The sequence below is a fragment of the Chelon labrosus genome (assembly GCF_963514085.1).
Source record: "Chelon labrosus genome assembly, chromosome: 9".
In the NCBI taxonomy this organism is placed as follows: Eukaryota; Metazoa; Chordata; class Actinopteri; order Mugiliformes; family Mugilidae; genus Chelon; species Chelon labrosus.
In genome coordinates, this window is record NC_140359.1 from 19678475 (window position 1) to 19699420 (window position 20946).

The 20946-nt window shown below is 41.2% G+C and overlaps 1 protein-coding gene across 1 annotated transcript in view; it reads left to right on the top strand.

Moving 5' to 3' along the window:
- ipo11 (importin 11) overlaps nucleotides 1-19217 on the top strand; it is a 126966-nt gene extending 107749 nt beyond the window's left edge. Inside the window, exon 30 of the mRNA XM_084551960.1 lies at nucleotides 16804-19217. Within this exon, the coding sequence (XP_084408086.1) occupies nucleotides 16804-16968 (165 nt within the window). The 3' untranslated portion in view covers nucleotides 16969-19217. The remainder of the gene's footprint in view (nucleotides 1-16803) is intronic.
- The last annotated feature ends 1729 nt before the right edge of the window (nucleotides 19218-20946 follow it).

Genomic DNA, 20946 nt, shown 5'->3' on the forward strand with positions numbered 1-20946 from the left:
CCCCATGGGAGCGACATTGTCACAGAAAAATCTTTACAATGAAACACCAGGAACTTTAAATTTTGGTTGCATGGTTTAGACGTTCTACTATGCTGTGATTGGATTGAATTGCTCATTCAACAAAGGGCTGCAACAGCTCAGATTAAGCTCAATTATCGTTTTCCTCATTTAGTTTCTCTCAGTCTGGTTTGTGGCTTTGTTTGATTAGAAATTGATCAATGTTTATTATACACTGCACAAGAGAGCGATACTGCCAGATTGATGGCAGTTCCCTCCCATTCACTTTAATTGTAATGCTTCGGAATGCATCAGCATTCTCAGTTCCCCGGAAATAGGCTGCTTGCAGCACATTGTAGTGCATATTTCTCACTAATAAAGAAAGGAATCAGTGTGTGTGTCTTTTTCTCAACAACAAGTCTACTACACACTTCACAGCTCTGTGGGCCAAAGTAAGTCAGTGTCAAGTTGTCTGCATGGGTGGCTGTTGTGGGTTTTTTTTTTGTTCGTTCCGCTTTCACAACAGTATGTCTTCGTCCTCGGTGGATATTCGCCATCAGGGGCCACTAACATCGCATTCACAACAGTTTTCAATTACTGTTTTCTCACATAAAGTCACACTTGGCCAGTTTTGAACAGACGTGGTTTGCGCGGCGCTGTTAGATGAAATATAGTCAGTCAATGGGGCACAACTAGCTGAGTCCAGCTTATTTGATCTTTTGCTTGGATGAGGGGTTCTCAGGGGAAGTTGCAAACCACAGTCGGACTGTTCTTTACGTGAGCTTTTTGAACAGGCACTGCACTTCTACACCGATCAGGCATAACATTATGACCATCTTCCTAATATTGTTAAGGTCTCCCTTGTGCCTCCAAAACAGTTATGACTCATCAGAGAATGGACATGGGCCTTTTGAGGGTGTCCTGTGGTGTCTGGTCTGGTCTTGGTGGGTGGTACATGTCTAAGTAACATCCACATGAATGCCAGGTCCAAAAGTTTCCCAGCAGAACATTGAACTGTCACAAGATGGTCAATGTTATTTACTTCTCCTGTCAGTGGTTTTAATGTTGTGCTTGATCAGTGTGTGTTTGTGATTTCTGAAAAATGTATTACAAATTCTCCTACACCAGCTAACTAATGAATCCAATCACCCCACTATTTTTGGACATACCATGACCTGGAATGACTGAGAATCTTCACAGATCCAGTCAGTTAGAGTAACTCCTGTGTGCGAGTTCAGTTTTGGGCATGAATAATGTAGCTGTTATGAATCCTCAGCTATTTATGTGTATTTTCATATAATTAATGTTGCCATATAAACTGCCAATAAGAGATTGGTGAGCCGCAAAATGAACAGTGAAGATCTGCAGTATGTCAGCCATTGGCTTTTTGCTGTCAGTTCAACAAACTCTGCCCTTGACATAATTCGTTTAGTTTTAAGTGTGATGTGTTTGGTAGAAGAATTCTGACTGACTACTTTGCAGGCAGCAAAAACATTTTGATCATCAATGATCGTTCATTTTCTCACTTCAGACAGTATTGCATTCTTTAGCTGAGTGTAATTTTTAAAGCTTGGCCGGAAAACAACCGTGTTCAAAAGATCTAAACAACCAAGAAAAGTTATACTAAACAATAAAAACTGTTTAGACTGACTCAGTTGCCCGCTTATGATTTTTTGTTTCAGTTTAGAGAGGCCTCTTAGATTTAACACGCCATCTAACAGCTGTCACTGACCAGTGTTGCGTGCTGGAAAAATTCTTTCAGAGCAAGCTGCACTTACAGTGTCAAATCAACAACATCCGCGGCCTCATCTTTTATTAATGTTGTTTCCTCTTCAGATTCTCTTGCATGAAATCAGTCGCATTTGTTTGTTTAAGATATTTCTCAGTCTGTGCCCCGGCTTGAGATTCGGTGATATTTGGGCAAGCCTGCGGGACTTGCTCACATTCTCTGTCTGAGATGGAGTTTTATTCACCAGCACTGGGGATTCATCAGTGCAAAAAGCAAAAAGCAAAAAGCCCACAGCTTATACACTTTACCGGGCCTGGCTCATTGACTTTTTTTTTTTTTTTACACCTCTCAGAGAACAGCTGCACCAAAATATAGTCAGTTGTGGGGGGGATTTCTGTTTGTACCATTAAGTAATGTTTAACTAAGCTATCTCATTTAAATATCACAGACAAATTCAATGAGATACTCTCTGGGAAATGAGTTGGCTGAATAACAAAGAGGACGTCTCGGTGGCATTGTCCATTGAAGGAAATTGGTCTGACAGCGCTATTTGAGCAGTAATCTTAATTCTCTGTCTGCAGTGGTCCTTTTCTTTGACTCTGTTTAAGACAATGACAAAAATCAGCTGATCCAAACGTCATCCTTAAATATCTGTTTTTATCGAAATAATAATTAAAACAAGTTGTACCGAAGGAAACACATTTCAAACTTTCCTGTCCACACATGAAAACATGAATATTCCACTGTATGTTTGCTAAGATGCTGCCTTCTGGTTTGCTTTTGTTAGCAGTTTATAGAGGGATCTGTGTGTGTTCAATAAATTAAGCAATGTAGCTAGATTGTAGATTAATTTAGCTGGACTTGTTTTCTGAAAGCTCTGCAATTAGGCATCCATAGTGGCAGTGTAAAACAAATATAAAGTAATAAATGGCATTTTTGAATGCAACTGGATATTCCAAACAATCAAACCCGTTTTGTGGCATCAGGGAATGGACATGGGCCTTCTGAGGGGTGTCCTGTGGTGTCTGGAAACAGAACATTGTTAGTGGGGGCCCTTGGGTCCTATGGGTTGAGGGGAGGAACCTCTGTGGATCTGGCTTGTTCCAGTGCATCCCACAGACACTGGATCAGTTTGGGATCTAGTGAATTTGGAGGCCAGGTCAGCACCTTGTGCTGTTTTTCATGTTTTTTGAGTTGGTCCTAAACCAGCAGAACATTGAATTGACACAAGATGGCCAATCTTATTTACTTCACCTGTCGATGGTCATAATGTTGTGGCTGATCACTGTTACTCTTCTGTTCATCACTGCTTAAAGTTCGGCCAAATGATTTGATTGCCCTAGTTTATCTTCACCGCTGCCCAGTGTAACGACTCCAGGCCAGCTTCCTCCCACAAAAATGTTGTCGGCAGGGAAACTTTTGTCGGGCTTCCATGTTTACATTAACTGTGTTGATAACAAATTTTCAATATAAAGTTTTTTATCGTATTGACAAATTGCAAAACTTGACCGTCATTTGTCCTTGGTTTGATTGTAAAACGAAGTTAGAGAGCTCCTAACTGCAAAAAGTTGCTGACTGCGTCCTTCCACTTCTGAGTGCCCTCTTACAAATAGAGAAATTGGTCTTTTAGTGCCTGCCAGATGGTACACCACATTTTAGACAGGATGTCTCACATCACTGTTTGACCCATCTTGTCACTCAAATCCCCAGCTGCAAGAATCCCTCAAGTCACAACCTACTGCTTCACCTAATCCTCTAGAGTACAGGAAAGGCTTGCACGGAAGAACTTAAAAAAAAGCCAGGATGATCTTTAGATGATGCCATCCTCCTTTTTTTATTTTTGATGACACTCTTAATTGCTGTACATTAATGCACACATGGATTTCCATTCCCTATAAACATATGAAACCCCCCTGGACTCACCTTGGACACATTTTATGTGGAAATAAATGGGATGGTATTTTGTATTAGTTGATTTTGACTTGCGGACTTAAACATTCATGTTCATTCAGCAGTCGTGAACTTCTTCAGAGCAGGTCTTGGTGGTTCCCTCCCCACTGTCCTTCTCAACACGACTCCTGTTTTTGAAGTTGGCGTTCTCCAGACAGTCCACCCCGACCCCCTCCCATTTCTTGTTACGCAACAGGGCAAATTTGTGTCCAGCAACCTAGACAGACTACTGCCTATAAAGGTATACGTCTTATAATATGCACCCGTAGAAAAGACTGCTCTTACATTTATGCTCTCAGTACAGTACTAATTAGGGTATTACCATTTGTGCTGCCTCATTGGGTGAGGAAATTACTGCAATCAAGGCCTAATCTTTCGTCTAAGTCAAGAGACCATAAACTAATGAAGCCTCTGAAAAGGACAGCGAGAGGTGTGTATGTGTCTGTGTTTGCGGGGATCTCTCTCTCTCTCTCTTGATGTTCTTGTCCTTGTTTGGCTCTGTCCTCCTCTGTCTATTCTTGTGAATGTAATAACACTGATGAATGTGAATGACCTTATCTCTCAGCTCACGTTCTGTCTCACGCTTTTGTTCTTTTCTATATTGTCTCACTCTGTTTTTGTTTTTTTTCGTACTGTGCAACTAATAAAGTGACTATATCTTGCAATGTTTTACCCAGCTTTGTACACACTGAAAGACCATAGCCACACAGCAAAAGAAACAAACTCTCAGGGTAGATTGGGTGTTTTGTCAAATGTCTCTTTATTCTGCTATTGATATTAGGGATCGACCGTAACCAGATCTGGTATTGGTGTTCTGACGCACAGCCTGTCTCTAAAGGTTACTGCCTGGAGTCTTTTCCAATGCCCCACACACATTTTCACATTGGTTATGCCACAAGTAAATAGCCAATTAACGCTGTCCATATTTATGGGAGAGACATGGGATAGAGGAAGCCAGAGAGAAGGAAGCATCACAGACTGTGTGCTGCAGATGTTACTGACATTGCCGTCCGCATCACGACACTGTGTCCTGATATTAATGGACTTTGTTTTTATATGAATTTAATACAAAACATTCAAAAGTGATTCTTTATTGAAATGATATGTAGTATACAATTTTGAGAAACAAGAAGATCAACAAAAAGTCGGCACCTAAATGGGCATGTTTTTTTAAAACCTCCATAACCCTCCATTGCGCTGCAATAAGTGGAGAAACATTCACAATGAAAACACGCCGAAATTCTAGTGCGCTCTCTCCCGTATGCTCTCTTTCACCGCGGTGTGTTTTTATTGCAGCAACACTTGAACAGTCTGTCATAATAAAGTGATGCTGCCGAGCAGAGGAATAACTTAACAGCATCGATTACAGTCCTTTTTAGTAGTCAATAGTCGGGCTCATGTCGGGCCTCATGGTTCTGCTGGTCCACTGATCTGTTGTAGTTGAATAAAACATAAAAACCTTCTCCAGCTGCACCTCAATCTTCTCTTGTGTTTTTAGTACAAACGGGGTAATGCTTGGAATTTTGCTCTGGATGGTTCATACTTTCAGCTTCTTTGCCAACCCAGGCTTTTATTTCCTTCGATCAGTGCCCTGTGTTGTTGTACGGGGTGACAATGGAAATATATTCTCGCTTCTTAATTGTGGTTTTGTGGCTGAGTTGGGAGCTAGCATCAGAATCTTACCTTAGACGGTATATAAATATGGACAATGCGTCCCCACTTTCTTGCATTGGCCAAAGTGACGCTGTTTTTGTGGGGATACTGGAGGTGCCATCTTGCGACTTTGGAGTCAGAATCCACGCAGTACAGTCAAAAAGTGGAGCCACGTGAAGCCGCGATATTGATGACCCCACCACACATCCGCCAGTCTCACTAGCATTTCCGTTTAATTAATAGTGCGCTATCCTCTACTTCCACCAGTTACAAAGAAATGTTGGATTATACACTGTACTTATTTAGTTATTTTCCCACTCTCACGGTCCTCCACTTCATGGAGTGGTTGGCGTGGCAACTATGTAGTGATCATCATGTGGCGTCCTATTTCTATAGCGTCAAATAACTAGCTGAAACGAAACTTCTCCGGAAAATGGACACTTGAATATGCATCCGTATTATATTAACTACCTAACATGACTGAAACCATCCTTGCATTTATATATTTATTTATTTATTGGACGTGTACTTTGGTGTTTTAGTTTGGCCCAAGTCCCATCACTAACATGGAGGAGGTGGAGCTTATGACCTATACTGCAGCCAACCACCAGGGGGAGCTCTACTGGCTTTGGCTTGACTTTTGAGGAGCTGTTCCGCCATCCATCTTCATACAGTCCAACATGCTTTGTTTCAGAAGCTGCCACTGCTCTGCCGTGCTGCTACATTTAGTTTTAATAAGCTCTTTACAAACTTTACACAGCATAGCGGCCTGTTCCACCTCATACATTGAAACCCAAGCATTATTACTATATATTATTTTGGCATCTTCAGCGGCTCTCATTACTCCAGGTTGTTCTGTATTGGCAAAACTCAAAGGAAATGTCTCTGCAGAGAACAGTTACTTTATTTTGTCACTTAGACACTTTTCATAACATACAAAAACTTTAATAATGCAAGTAATTTGATATATCCAGGCCCGTACGATTGACTATACCATCCTACCAGATTTTCATTTGTCAACAGTCATGTTTCTTTAACAAGGAAAGAAACTGGAAAAACCTGAAGATGTGTTGTGAACTCATTTATACATAATTTGCATTTTCAGAGTATTTCTCTTTATTTTATTTGTGTGTAATCAGAAGTGCCTGCAGTGTCCATAGTCAAGTAGAGCCTGGACTTTGCACAGCTTTCAAAAACAATTTTACTTATCCTGATATTTATTGCTCTGGTCATATCTCATCTGGAAGCTTTTATGAATTTATTTGGGTTTGTGAAAAATAGTCCTCCGTCATCCCATTCCTGTTCATGTAATGTGTTCAGCGCTGCATCATTGTGAGCAGGAAAGACGTGCCTGCTTTTTTTTTTTTTTTTTTTTTTTTTTTTTTTTGAAAATTTGGTTTACCAGAAACAAAGACAAGCTGGTCCCGGGTTAAGAGGGACCTCATCCCATCCAGAGCATGGAGAGCCTGTGGTGGGCAGCACGGTGTTGGAATTGAATTGCTCTCCATCTTAATGTGAATAACCATCATCTGAGAGTAAATGCTAGCCACTACAAAGTTAATATTATGCTTCTTCATCCAAACGTGGTTGGAATATATGTGTCTGTGAGGTTTTTATGCGTCTCTTTGACATTTAAAACCTAAAGAATGTGAAAATATCGGCATTTCTATTTTTTATTTACATCTCAAATGGCTTTAGATATATGTGTATGAACATGCATGTAGATGTCCTTCAATAAGGCCTGCGTTTATTGGGACAACAGTAGATAGCTGATATCTTCGGGAGTTGGAGGAGAAGAAGCGTGAGGTAATAGGATTAGTGTCAGACTCTGATATTCAGCGGGCCCATTTCCACCGAGCCGGCCCGGCGCAGCTCCGCCAGCCAAACACATGGCACACATATAGAGAGACTTTAACTCTCTTACGTAACATCCATTAGCCACGCGCTCACATATGCTTCCGTAAATACTGGCATACGCTCTCGTTGGCAAACAATCCTTTGCTATCCTTATTCTTTGATGTTTTTAATCGGGGGCCGCCCTCTAAACTTTAATCTGATGCGCTACCTCGACTGGCTATTCTACATTTTTACTGTCAAATAAAAAAATAAATCCAAGGGGGAAAAGCAAACTTGACAACCAGTTAATTTCACTCTCAGTACTTTCAGTCTTCCCCTGCCTTTCCCTGGCAATCATCCACGAGATCATTTGTTCCTACTGAAGATATAGTGCAGATTTGTTCCGATAGTTATGTATTGTAGCAGGACAGAGTGGGATCAACAGTGTTAATGGTGATCAAGGAACCCACTGTAAAGGTTTTGGGCAGCAGTGGAGGTCTGAGATGCAGGGGGACGAGCTTATTTTACACTGAGTACAAAAAAATCTAATTAAGATCGACTAAAATGTATTATTTAACAATTTGTGCTGAGTCTCTTTTGATAATGGTTTATGCTTTCCAGCTACTGAAGGTACACTAAGTACTTTTTGAGGAGAAACCACTCGGTTCCAACCAAAGAACTTTAATAACATTACTCAAACTCTTATTTGATTTATGTCCCAGTCCAACTAGTGAGCCAGCATGTACTTTGGACTCTAAAGAGAGGGGGGTACTATGATCAAAACGATCCTTTCATAGCCTACTATCGTGTTACTTTTACTGTGTATGTGCTTCATTCATTCATTCTTTTCCGGCCGGTTTGCGTAAGAGGTTTATTTCACAGACAAAGGGATGTGCTTAACTTGCAAGCAAAATGTGTGCAGAGGGCAAAATCGCACGTTACTATTAAGGATTTGTGAAACCCCAGCAGCTGTTAGCATGCCAACGCCGGTCAAAGCCGAAATGCAATCACAAAAATGTTTGCCAATCTCCTTTTGGGAGTGCCAGAACAGATGGGACAAGTGTAGTCTATTTTACCGTGTCTTTTGCTTAAGATCACAGCGGACAGACTTACCCTTACCGCTGTGAGTGCTCAGCATTGTGATTATTATTATCATAATTACAGCTTTTATTTCTCTGCACATCTTGCCTACTTCTTTATTCTGTCCTCTCTGCTTTTTTTTTTTTTTTTTTTTGCTCTCTTCATCTGCTCACTAGGCAACTACCAAACCCTTTCCACTTTCTTCACATCTCATCTGTCTCTCTTCTTTTCATCCTGCCTCTCATTTATCTTCTACTCTCTGTGGCATGAAGACCATAGCTTCTTTATCAGCGAGCCACAGCAGGGAGCATGTCACTCTCGCTATCCCTTACTCTCCTCATCACTCCTTTCCTCTCATCATCACTCCACTTCTCTTTCTTTCTTTTTTTTCTCCTCCCAATTCCGCTGGTCTCATCTTTCCTTCTGTGCATTTTTGCCGTGACTGGAATATTTCGTTCGTGCACCATCAGGTCGGTGGTTCTTCTTCTATTCATGCAGACGTTTTTTGTCCCTCCATTTAATCGCTTGGTCAGTTTTCTTCTGCCCAGTTGTCACTCCACTTGTAGCTACACCTCTCAAGGCAAAAGCAAGGCAAATCACCTTTTCCTTCTTCTTCTACTCCTTCCCCTATCATTCTGTTACCTTGCCTTTGTCCCCCCCCCCCCACACATCCACCCGCCCCATTTACTCCTGTTTCATCTTCCTGACGGTGCACACTTCAAAAAGGACAGCTTGCCTCAAATGACTTTTACTAAGTTAACTCCCATCAAACAGCTGTGCAAATGACATAAATAAAAACGTGCTGTCAACTCAGAAAAATCTACTTATTCATGCGGCATTTGTATCCTGATGGATTAGTTTTTCTTTGTTTCACCCTCTCTTCCACTCTTTATCATCAGACTGGTTGAAATTGCCATACTCTGATGGATGTATCAGAGAACGTATTATTACCTTGAAAGAAAAAATTGCATTTATGGAATGACAGGAAAGTTTTTTTTGTTTGCTTGTTTTTTTTTTGCAGTTGAAACAAGAAATGATAAGTCCACTGCCGGAATTTTTGATTAATGCTATTAATGCTATTAATGCTTTCTGACTGACCCAGATCGCCACTGTTTTTTTTTTTTTTAAGTGCACCCTGAAAAAGAGTTGCCTTCATTTTAAGTTCACGTGTTTGTAGTTACTGTTGTGAGAAAGGTCAGTGCACATTTCATTATAGAGAATGCGATATTTTTAATAGATATACGCCGCTCAATCACAACATTAAAAACGCTGGAAGGTCAAGTGAATAACCTTTCTTCTGGGAAACCTTTGGTCCTGGCATACATTTGGATGTCACTTTCACACGTACCACCCACCTAAATGTTGTTGACACTCCTTGATGGCAGCAGCCATCCCCAGCAGGATGCAGCCTGACAGGCGCACACACAAAAACGGTTTAGGAACAACTCAAAAAAAACATGAAAAACAGCACAAGGTGTTGACCTGGCCTCCAAATTCCTGATCAAGTATCTGTGGGATGAGCCACAGAGGCCCCTCCACTCAACCCATGGGACCCAAAGGCCCCCACAGACACCACAGGACACCCTCAGAAGGCCCATGTCCATTCTCTGATGAGTCACAACTGTTTTGAAGGCACAAGGGAGACCTACACAATATTAGGAAGGTGGTCATAATGTTATGCCTGATCGATATATATGTATTAGTTTAAACACTTGTTTTTGGTTACTGGTAAACATGACTAACGTTATTTAAAGGCCCTGTATACCCTTGACACAACGGATTGAGGCACTTCTCAGGAGTGCATGGAAGTGTGCAGACTGTTTGATTGGCATCTTACCAACTCCCCTGTTGGCACTGCTACATCTGCCAGGGTAGCACAAATTAAACCTTCATCATTCTCATCGGTGCATGGAGTCTGGGGACCCGACTTAATTTCCAGTATGACTTTTCCAACCTTCAGCTTGAATGTGGGTCTAATCAGCCAGGGGGGCGAGGGAAGTGGGAAACCTGCGTTGGTGCGCAGGGCGCTAAAAGTTCATGAAATGTAAAGCATTTATCATATCGTATGGATTAAAATTAAAGTAGGACAGCGCTCTTTTAAATAGTTTATTCGTGCATTGCGCAGATGTCTTGGGAAGCCGCCGTTCCTCGGCGTGCAAACTGCCTACAGTGTTGCATCAACGCACAGGGGAGTCACTAAGAATATTAGTTGTGCATCAAGAAGAAACATCTGTGCAGTTCATTAATCTATTTACATCGCATGCTGTCCTACTTGTAATTTTTGACTGATGTCTCAGACCTTGTCTGTGCACACTGGACTTGAAGTGTGTTGATGAAAAGAATACAAGTGAACAGGCTGATAATTAGCCTATTTAACTGTATGTTGGTATTTACTTGAAATTAACTTGTATTCAACAAGGAACAGTGGGCACAGACTCACCAAAACTGGACAGCTGATGACTAGAGAAGTGTTGCCTGTCTGATGACTAAAAAAGGCCCACAGATAGTAAGGTCATTTGGTGTCAATAGCATGAATTCATTGTGTCAACCGTCCAGTAGGGGTTGTACCGACTAGCCGACTTTACTGCTGTACCGTGACGCTTTAAGCAGGAAGTCGACTAGTCTCCGAACACGTGACAATAACAACACAGACACTTCTGAGAAGACAGTTGAGGAGCCCAGTGGGTCATTGCAGCAAGGCTTCACTAAAGATGAAGCCCAGTCTACTGTGACATGCAGAATATGCAAGTCAGTAGTGAAATACAACTGTGTGAAGTACTGTTGCAATTCACACTCATCTGAAAATCCTCTCTACAGCAGTCAGTTAACAACTTCATTTGCGGTAACAGAGAGAAGGAGGCTACAAATCAGCAGTTTGACGGTGAATTTCATTGTCTACAGTTATTAGACCTTGGAGACCTCGGAGATATACTGCGTTATACTACATTATATCACGGTGTGAAGCATTATTAAGCGGTTGAATTGACGGCGCTGATTTATTTATTTGCCACCGAGCGAGAGCCACATATTAGTGTTTATGGAGTTGGCGTCGAAAGCATTACTTTCTACTGTGTTTTCATGTGTGGCGTCATCCACTCGTCAACGCCGACTGGACTTTCACCACTTGTTAGTCGACTTTAAAAAATTGGAAGTCGTTCAAGCCCTACCGTCCAGGCTGTAGGTGTCCGTGTAATGGTGTAGCGAATGTCTTCTTGAGAGACACTTTCGTCCCCCTTAATAAATCATTGTTTGAATTTCACAACATCAGTATCCTTGCTGACCGCGTCCGCAAATAACAATCAAAATTTTCCCAAGGCACTTTACAGAAACAAGAGCCTGAACCCCCCCCAAATTAATCACCACACAGTGACAGTGGCAGGAAAATCTCCTCTTTAACAAGAACACACCTTGAGCAGAACCAAGCTCATATGGGGGGAACCCATCTGCTTGAGGCTGGCCGAGTGGAAAGATGATCAATGGTTGCTGCTTTTGTTATTAAGTTATTTGATGCAGTTCTTCTATGAGCTCTTATTGCAATCGCAGGGAGCAGTGGATTTCTTTAGTCTTGTGTTGAGATGCACTTGTCTTGAAGGAACTTATGCTCTGAGGAAAATTTGACGAATCTAGTTAGAGATCCTGAAGGCGTCTGCCGGGCGAGGCTGTAGATCATGTGTCATAAATTAGCTGATGAAATTAACATCTGCCCGCAGTGTAATCCATTAAACCCTGCGCTGTCAGCGTCCGCCTTCACAATACAGACTTTGGTTTGCACTTCAATACATCATGCGGCCTCATCGCTAATTGCATCACACTGAAGCCGGTGCGTGCGCTCGCTCGCACGAGCACGCGCTGTGTTTGTGTGTTTGCAGTTAGACGTGAGGCACCTCGGGATGAGATAAAGAAGCACAGGTCGTTGCATCATTAACTCCAGTTAGCAAATTGCCTGCCTGAACTTCGTTTCCTTTCATAGCTTCTCCTGCGGTACAAATGTGCTTTTCTCTGGACAGAGTGGCCTGCTGTAGTGAATAATGGCTGTGAGAGGATGGTTGGAGAGGTCAGAAGGTTAAAACAATGGATTCTTAATCGTCTGTGAGTTTATCTTTAAAATTATCTACCGGTTAATCACAGATTTCCTTACAAATGGCAACAAATGGTTCTGGTTTTAGTGCCACGACATGCCTTGGTTCATTGCCACACTTCACAGTGTGTGCACTAAAGGTAACTAAGGCTGTTTGCATTAGCAGGAAATGTTTAAAACCTCCGGCACAGGGTCATTTGAATACCGCTGGTGTGTTTATTGTAATAATGTAGGACTCTTCACTTTGTTTGCTTTGGAAAAGGGCAACAGCAGTCCAGGGATTACTTCAGAGATGAGGGCTTTTACCGGCCCTGTCATTTCGTCCGTCTCCCTTCATCTCTGTTTCTTCTCATGTTTCCCACTCGTCTCTTTTCCCGAACAATGAGGTACTATGAGCTGCCACTGCCCACTCTCCGCGGCCCACGCCGTTGTGCCAGTTCCTGGTATCCTCATCTTCTACGTCAACGTTCCCTCTTTTCACATCTGTGTTTCCTCTTATTTTTAATTCATCATCCCTGTTAAATATCCACCAAGCAGTCGCATCCTACTTGCTTCCTTTGTTCTTCCTCCACATCTTCTACTACTCATCTCTGCCTCTGTTTTTCCCCAGGGATTACAATAGATCATACTTACCTTTCTCGCCGGTTGCGGCCTCATTTCAGACTGGTTTGTATCTTCATCGTAACGGTGCGTACGCAGTCTCAGCACAGCATGATCTGTGTACATTGCCCTTTATCTCGGCACTTGTGGGCGATGTAGAAACGTTCTGCTTTTGTGCCCGCATCTACTTATAACATGTTTACATTCTTTTTTTTTCAATTTTACCCTCTCCTCGTGCGTATCTCCTTTATCTGAAATCCTTTTCAATTTGCACTACCTAAGCAAATATTTATATACGTACTTATCCAAGCACACACTGTCAGCTCTTTGTTTTATTACTTTGTTTCTCTTGCATTTCACAGAAGGTCATTCCATATATACATTGATCAGGCATAACATTATGACCACCTTTGTGTAGTATTAATAATATTGTGTAGGTCTCCTTTCTGCCTCCAAAACAGTTGTTACTCATCAGAGAATGGACATTGGTCTTCTGAGGGTATCCTGTGGTGTGTGATGACAGAATATTGTTAGTGGTTGAGGGGAGGGGCCTCTGTGGATCAGGGTTGTTCCAGTGCATCCCACAGATACTTGATCAGTTTGGGATCTCGTGAATTTGGAGGCCAGGTCAACACTTTGTGCTGTTTTTCATGTTTTTATTTGTGTTGTTCCTGAACCGTTTTTGTGTGTGTGCCTTTGTCAGGCTGCATCCTGCTGGGGATGACTGCTGCCGTCAAGGAGTGTCATTGCTATGGGGTGGGGGGTACATGTCTAAGTAACATCCACACGAATGCCAGGTCCAAAAGTTTCCCTGCAGAACATTGAATTGTCACAAGATGGTCAATGTTATTCACTTCTCCTGTCAGTGGTTTTAATATTGTGGCTGATCGCTGTACATGTAGTGTGCAGTCTTGTTTAATTGGATGCATTGTGGCTGAGACATTTTAAGCTGCACATACAGACTGCTTGTATTCTGAATAAACCACTACTAATCTATCATGGTTATTGGGATTTATGCAGACATGTATCATTAGCATTTTCCCAATTAGATTGCAGTGGATATTTAAGAGGTCATTGGGATTAAAAATGCGTGCCAGGATCTTTCTAAATTTGCTTGAGCCATTGCGCCTCAGACTCCTCAATAGAGGATGCAGTCCTACGCACACAGAGCCACACACAGTTCCACCAAGTCCTTGCGCTGAAGGTAATTATGCAGGTTAGATGACAGCTTTTCCATTAAGCCTCTCTCCAACCTTGACTCTTTACTAGTGTGATTGCGCTGTAATGACAAAAAACTAATTAGCATGACAAGTATTGTTTCCAGCCATTGGTTAGAGACTTAGAGTTGTCCTTTCAATATTCTGCTTCTGAAAGGACTTCAAATGTTGTGTGGTTTTTGGGGGGGTTTGCAGTCCTCCTTTGTGGCTGTGCAAGTTAGAGTGGATACCCTTGGCAAAATGTCAAGTTTGTGTTAGGTGATGAAGGAGATTAAGTCGCAGAGGGAGTTTGTGTTTGTGAAATTCAGCTCTCTGATCTGCTTTCAAATGTTAGGTGGAGGAGGGTCAAGCCACATCACATAATAACAATAATTAATCTTACATGCTGAAGTGAGGGAGCTAGAATATGTTCAGGTATCGTACGTGCTGCATATCTGGAAGAAAATGCACCCAACTACTGCTGGTGCTATTTTCAATTATAGTATGAAAGGAAAAGACAGGCTTTCAAACATTTCCATGCTGTTGTTTTCCTCTGCCCTTGCTACACTTCACAGAAAATAAATGACAGTGTGCATGCCGACAGAAAAGCGTTGGCTCTCGTCAGCCATCCAACTTTTTCCTGCTTTTTTTTTTTTTTTTTTTTTTCCCTGCTCTATTGTTAAGGATTATTTTCTCAGCACATTCTTCGGCGTGCGATGAATGGCATCCCACTGCATGCGCTAAATCATTTTCTCCAGTGCGTGTTTTGTGTCAAAGTTGGAGACATGTTTGAGTAAAGTCACTTAAAATGCATGTGAGGGCGTTATTGGCAAATGTGCTTTTCAGCTACATTTGCGGGTATATTTAGCAAGAATCAACAGAATAAAGAATATTTAGAGAATTTGCCTTTTAAGGCAAATTAAGCTAAGCTCTAATTCATGTTTCTAGGTCTTTTATTGTTAAAAAGGTAGAGTAGGGCAGGTAAGGTGCCTCTGTATGGACGTATGTTTGTTCCGGTCATAAGCCTTGCGTATAGGGCTTGGCTTTATCTCTGTGTATACTGTGCAATACCAAGAACGAACGTGCATTAGGGACAGGTAATATGTAACATGTAGCTGAGTTGCAGAAGTCAAACAGTCATATGCACCCTCTTTATAGAGCATAGAGATAATCTACAAAATGAGAACACACTGTACCAACACAGCAACTGAAGATAGTGGTTGTTGTGTACACCAGTTAACATGTACTCACTCTCCAAAAGAAAGTTTTTAATCAATCATGTCAATGCGTCTTCTTCGGTAATAAGGCGATGCTACTGATCAGAAGAATAACAACATAAGATCACTGTAAGGCTGCATGGTTCCGCTGGTCCAGAGATCTGTTGCTCGTAAGATAATGCCTTGCTGCACCGCGGTCTTCTCTGGTGAAAAATACCCCCAGCTCAATGGGTTCGTACTCTGGTTGTTTTCAGCATATTTACAAACCCAGGCTTTTCAGCTGTGTATTTGAGTACAATGTTTTCCCCGAAATGAAATGTCAGCACTTCTGAAATATCCTTTCATCTGTTTCCTGTCCCGTCAGACAGAGTGACACTGGAAAATGTGGCAGCTAAAGTTTGCTGCTTTTTAGTTCTGAAACTTGTAGAGATGCACATCTCCTACCATTCATTGCACACTGTGTTTCAGGTGCTGTCTCAGGCGTGTGTCGTGTTGCCATGTTTAGTTTTAACATGTTTCCTGTCATCACCGTGTACCTTTATTTGTTATTGTTTCTTCCCCAAAGGTCAATTTCACTATGATGTCGTAATGTTCTGCAAGATAACTAATTACAAATGTGAATTCTATACAATTCGTGTACATGTATGTCTGACAGTGCTGTATGCGATGAAGATGTCAATTTCCCTGCGGGAACCTCCCAGAGGGATCAATAAAGTTGTCTATCTATCTATCTATCCATCCATCCATCCAATCTATCTAGATAGTCTAGACTGAATGTCTTATCCATAGACTGTAAATAAAGATGGATGACGGAACCTCATAAGTGAAGCCAAAGCGAGTAGAGCTCCCCCTGGTGGCTGGCTGCAGTATAGGTCATAAGCTCCGCCTCCTCCATGTTAGTGGATGGGACTTGAACCAAGTCAAATAATTAAATTATTATTTTTATTTTTTTTTCAAGAATGGTTTCTGTCATTTTAGGTAGTTAATATAATGTTCAAGTGTCCATTTTTCTGATAAGTTTGGTCTTAGTTAGATATTTGACGCTATAGAAACAGGATATGACATCACGATGAGTTCAAGTTGCCATGCCAACTGGACTATGAAGCAATCCCATAGGATTGTGAGAATAGTAAAAAAAATAATTACACTACAGTGTATAATCCGACATTTCTTAGTAACTGGTGGAGGTAGAGTACAGCGCAGTATTACGCAAACAAAAACAGGAATGAGTCTGGCGGAAGTGTGGGCGGGTCATCGATAACGTGGTTTCGCTTGGCTCCACTCTCAAGTAGTACTGCGCAGACTCTGGCTCCAACCTAGCGTCAGTTTGACCAATACAGGAAATGGATACGTGTTGTCCATTTATATACAGTCTACGGTCTTATCTACGATCTTCCTGCTTTGATAGTTCTTCTGATGGGACCCAGACTTTAACGTGTTCTCTCCCATTTCTTTGTCCCACTGCAGCTGGCCCTGGAGGACCCGGTGCACAGCGTTTCTCTCCAGCAGTTCGTCTACGAGAAGCTGAAGGCGCAGCAGGCCATGATGGGGGATCAGGGCTTCGGGGTCCTGATGGAGACAGTGGACACAGAGCTCGTCAGGCAGCTCCAGGAGTTCCTCCAAGGCTTCTGAATTACATCCACGGCCCTTCACTACCTTACACAGAAATAAGTCTTTGCCTAATGCTACCTTCTTACCCCGTTTTTGAAAATGTGCAGGAAAGGCTAACAATCTGCCCGACATGTGGACTCCTAGTTCAGACCTTCCCAACCTTTGCCCATGCTATGCCTTATCTATACTCAGACCTAGCCTTGTCGACTGTCTTCAGCTAACACCCTTGCCCCTTTCCGTATTGTCTAGTTTCCTTTTTTTATATATATATAATGATGTTTATGTGGGTGCTTAAAGAATGTCAACGTACGCGAACATTTTTAAAACACCCATATGAAAGTATCGCCACACTAGAGCTTCCATTCAACTCTTCTAGTTTCTTCACTTTCGGTGGTTTTGACATGAAAACAGGTGGAAAAATGGAGGAATGGTATAGATGTCGGGAGGGTCGGGGAGTGTAAATCAAATATCAGCCGGAGCCTCGGACTATTTTCTACGGAAAAATACACAGATTGTAGCAGGGACGTGGATGAACCAAACCCGAAGGACCTAAAGCAGTGTTTACAGAATCTATTCTTAAAAAAAGAAAAAAAAGAAATGTAATTTTGTACGTATGTAAAGTATGGATGATATTCTGCATGGCGATGTTTTGATTTTAGTTTGTTTTACTTTTAATTTCTCTTCCATTATTATTTTTTTTAAATATATAATTTTGTCACAACCAGAGGTCAAGTTGAAGTAACTACTGAGAAAACGCAAAAAAAAAAAAGTGTTTTTCTTTCTTTTTAAGTTGGATTTATTTTTCTGTAAAATGAGGGGAGGGGGTAGTTTGTGGGATTTTTAAACTGGTTGATTTGTAAGATGCTGAACCACATTTATATGTATATACATACTGCTGCTAACTGATGGTGTGTCGGAGCACTTTAATAACCAAAAAACTGTTTCACAATTTTTATTTTTATTTTTTCCATCTTATCACATCAGTGTACTGAAACACAGTGGCAGGAGGATTGTGCGAATTAGACTGCAGTTAAGAGACCCCCGACTTAAAGTGTTGCCATTTTTCACATCTCAGTGCTCTCATGCACGACGTACACACTTATTGCAAATGTTTTGTGTCGTTAAGTTGAGTTTTATTTGAAAGTAGCTGACAGAAGTGGCTGTTTAAAAGTCACATTGTGCGTCTATGTGTAGTGAAATCGATCACTTACAGAAAGTTGTGTGTAGCTGTCCTGCTGCCATGACCTTTTTTTTTTTCAAACTTTTTTGACTTAGCATATAGATGAAGCTTTGATATGTTTGGTTTGACAAAAGAACATTTATTTGGAAATTCGGCAAACACATTATGAAGAAAGGTAATAAACAACTGCATATTGGCACGTCCTTAACTGTTGAATAGATGCATTTATACAATAGCACGTGAACATGAAACAAGGTTTAAAAATTTATGTTTTGGTCGTTTAAAAATGAATTTAGAGGAAAAGTGGTTTAATTTTGGTCAAAAAAGTTTTCACTCTGCCTTTAATATCTGATTCATATGGATTTCTCGCTCTCATTAGGTTGGACAGCCTCCTAGGGGACGAGATGATCCTGACACTAGCTCCTTTGACACTGTGATAGAGTTGAGTAGCAGTCAGAGTTACAGCCTTATGCTTTCAGCCTTACCTATCCTTGAAACACGAAGAAAATACCTTTTTACTATCAACGCTCACTTCTTGGCTAGTTTAACATTATCAGGTTTCTTTACTTGTTCTCTGTTAAGGACAGCAGCTATGGAGTTTTGAAAACCACGCGCAGTAGATGGATTTGTGGGATTACACATTTGGTTATGTTTTGATGGGAAGTAATTCTTGTTGCTTTTTCCAAAGCCTTCAATAAATTGCAGTTATCAGCCGGTTGTCTGTGCCTGTCCATTGCAGATGTGAACAGATTGGAACTGAAAACCCCGGTCGTACTGAGTTCTTTTTCTGCTGTCCAGTTCTGTTGAGTGTATTTCCAGCAGGACAGACGCCGTGGCACAACTACCAAGCTTAATGACTGACAGGTGGTGGAGGTGAGACGATGGACTTCCAAGTTACCCAGGATGCAGCACCATTGAGAATCTAATCACAATAATGGCAGCAGAACAGGGGGAGGAAGAGGAGCGCCTCAGCACACTAAAAGAGAAATATGATGGTAAGCATACGTGTACATACATGTACTCCAGGGAATGCATCATATTTTATGTGAAAGCTGTGATCAGTTTTGGGATAGACTTGGTTAGAAAACAAAGACGTAGAGATGTAATTTCACTGATTGTAAATATGATAGAAGAGAAACCAAAGAAAGATCTTTAACTGAAAAATCCTAGGCTTTACAGCCAAGCAAGGGTAGCAAGCATATTATGCTGCTCACTACTGCACTGTTTTTACACAGAATTGGTAATAAACCAGAGTACAAGACTAATTGTAAATATGATTTTAATGATGGCGCCACATAAACGAGAGTCTATTATTCATTCTGACAGGTTGACGAATGTCGGAAATTTCATCCAATAGTCGTACAAGTCATTTCACTTTAAACAATAAATGACGAAAATCAGGGAACTGTCACTAAAGTCGTTAAGATGCCATATTGTTGGAACATGACTAAGTACAAAATCATGTGCTTGTTAGACACACTAAGTTTCCCCAGACTGTGATATTTTCTGTTTCATTTTCGGAAGTGTAAATTAGGTAGGACAAGTGCAGACTGTGCTAAAGTACTTGAAAGGAACTATCCCCCATTCAGAGAACCATTGTGTATTTGTAAAATACTGAGAAATGGTCAAACTGTGCTTTTTTTTTTCTTCTCGCCTCCATTTCAGTTCGACTGTCGCGCTACTGTCTGCCTCCCCTGTTCCGCCTTGGGGACGCTTACAACCGATTTAATAAAAAAAAAAAAAAAAAAAAGCAATATTGCTCTCTTCATACACTGTATTGCTGTGGGGGAAATCTGTAAATGCTGCAGCACTCAGCAAAAGTTGCAGTAATAACCAAGTGGACTCTTTAATGGTTACATCTGTAGCTGTTGTACCAATAGCTCTGCTCAGTAACTACAGGCGCTGTACAGAAAATAAATCTAGTATGCTTTTCTACACTGACAACTACTCTGATATGTTCTGGTACAAACTGCCTTTTTTATTTTTTTTTGCCAAAGGATAAGAAAACAAAGGGCAGCAGTGGCCAGCATCCACCAATTTGTCTTAATTGCCTTAGAATAAACTTACTTCTGGCAAGTGGTCACTTCAGTGGTTTATAGAGTGCGAAGACCCGATTAAGGATTCAACACCAGCCTTCACTCCCCACCCTGCCCTTTCTTCCTCGCCAACATTATAAATCCAAGCGACACGGCCATTCGTCTTTCTTCTCCCACCCTTTCATCCTTATACATTTACTACCAGCGGTGTTCTTTGGGGTCAGATAAGAACCACAGGTAGACTATCAGCCAAGCGTTGTGTTAATTACCCCGTGGTGTGTGTGACAGAGGAGAGCAGGAGGATTAGCTCTGATCAATAATTTCCATCCTTCATTGCTTTCCCACTTCAGAGTATATCATTGCACAGCAGCATGTCTCCATCTCTCTCTCTCTCTCTCTCTCTCTCTCTCTCTCTCTCTCTCTCTCTCTAAAACGTTTGATCATTTCCCACGATTAAATATATATTTTTGAATATCTTCTTGTTTACCTGAAAACTCTATACAATCTCATATCTGTATAATACATATGGAGCCAGCAGCCACTTAGCTTAGCATAAAGACTGAGTAAACAGGGTGAAAATGCTAGACAATTTTTACACTTCATGTTTGCATTGATAAAACTATCTATATGTTAATTTTATTGAGCGCATTATGCATCTGTCCCAAACTGTGGGAAAATGAAAATGTGTCTACGGTACTTGAGACTCCCTTCCCTATTCATTATGCAGCCTTTGAATCCAGTTAGTAATTTCATGTTAAAAAAACAAAACAAAACATAAAAACA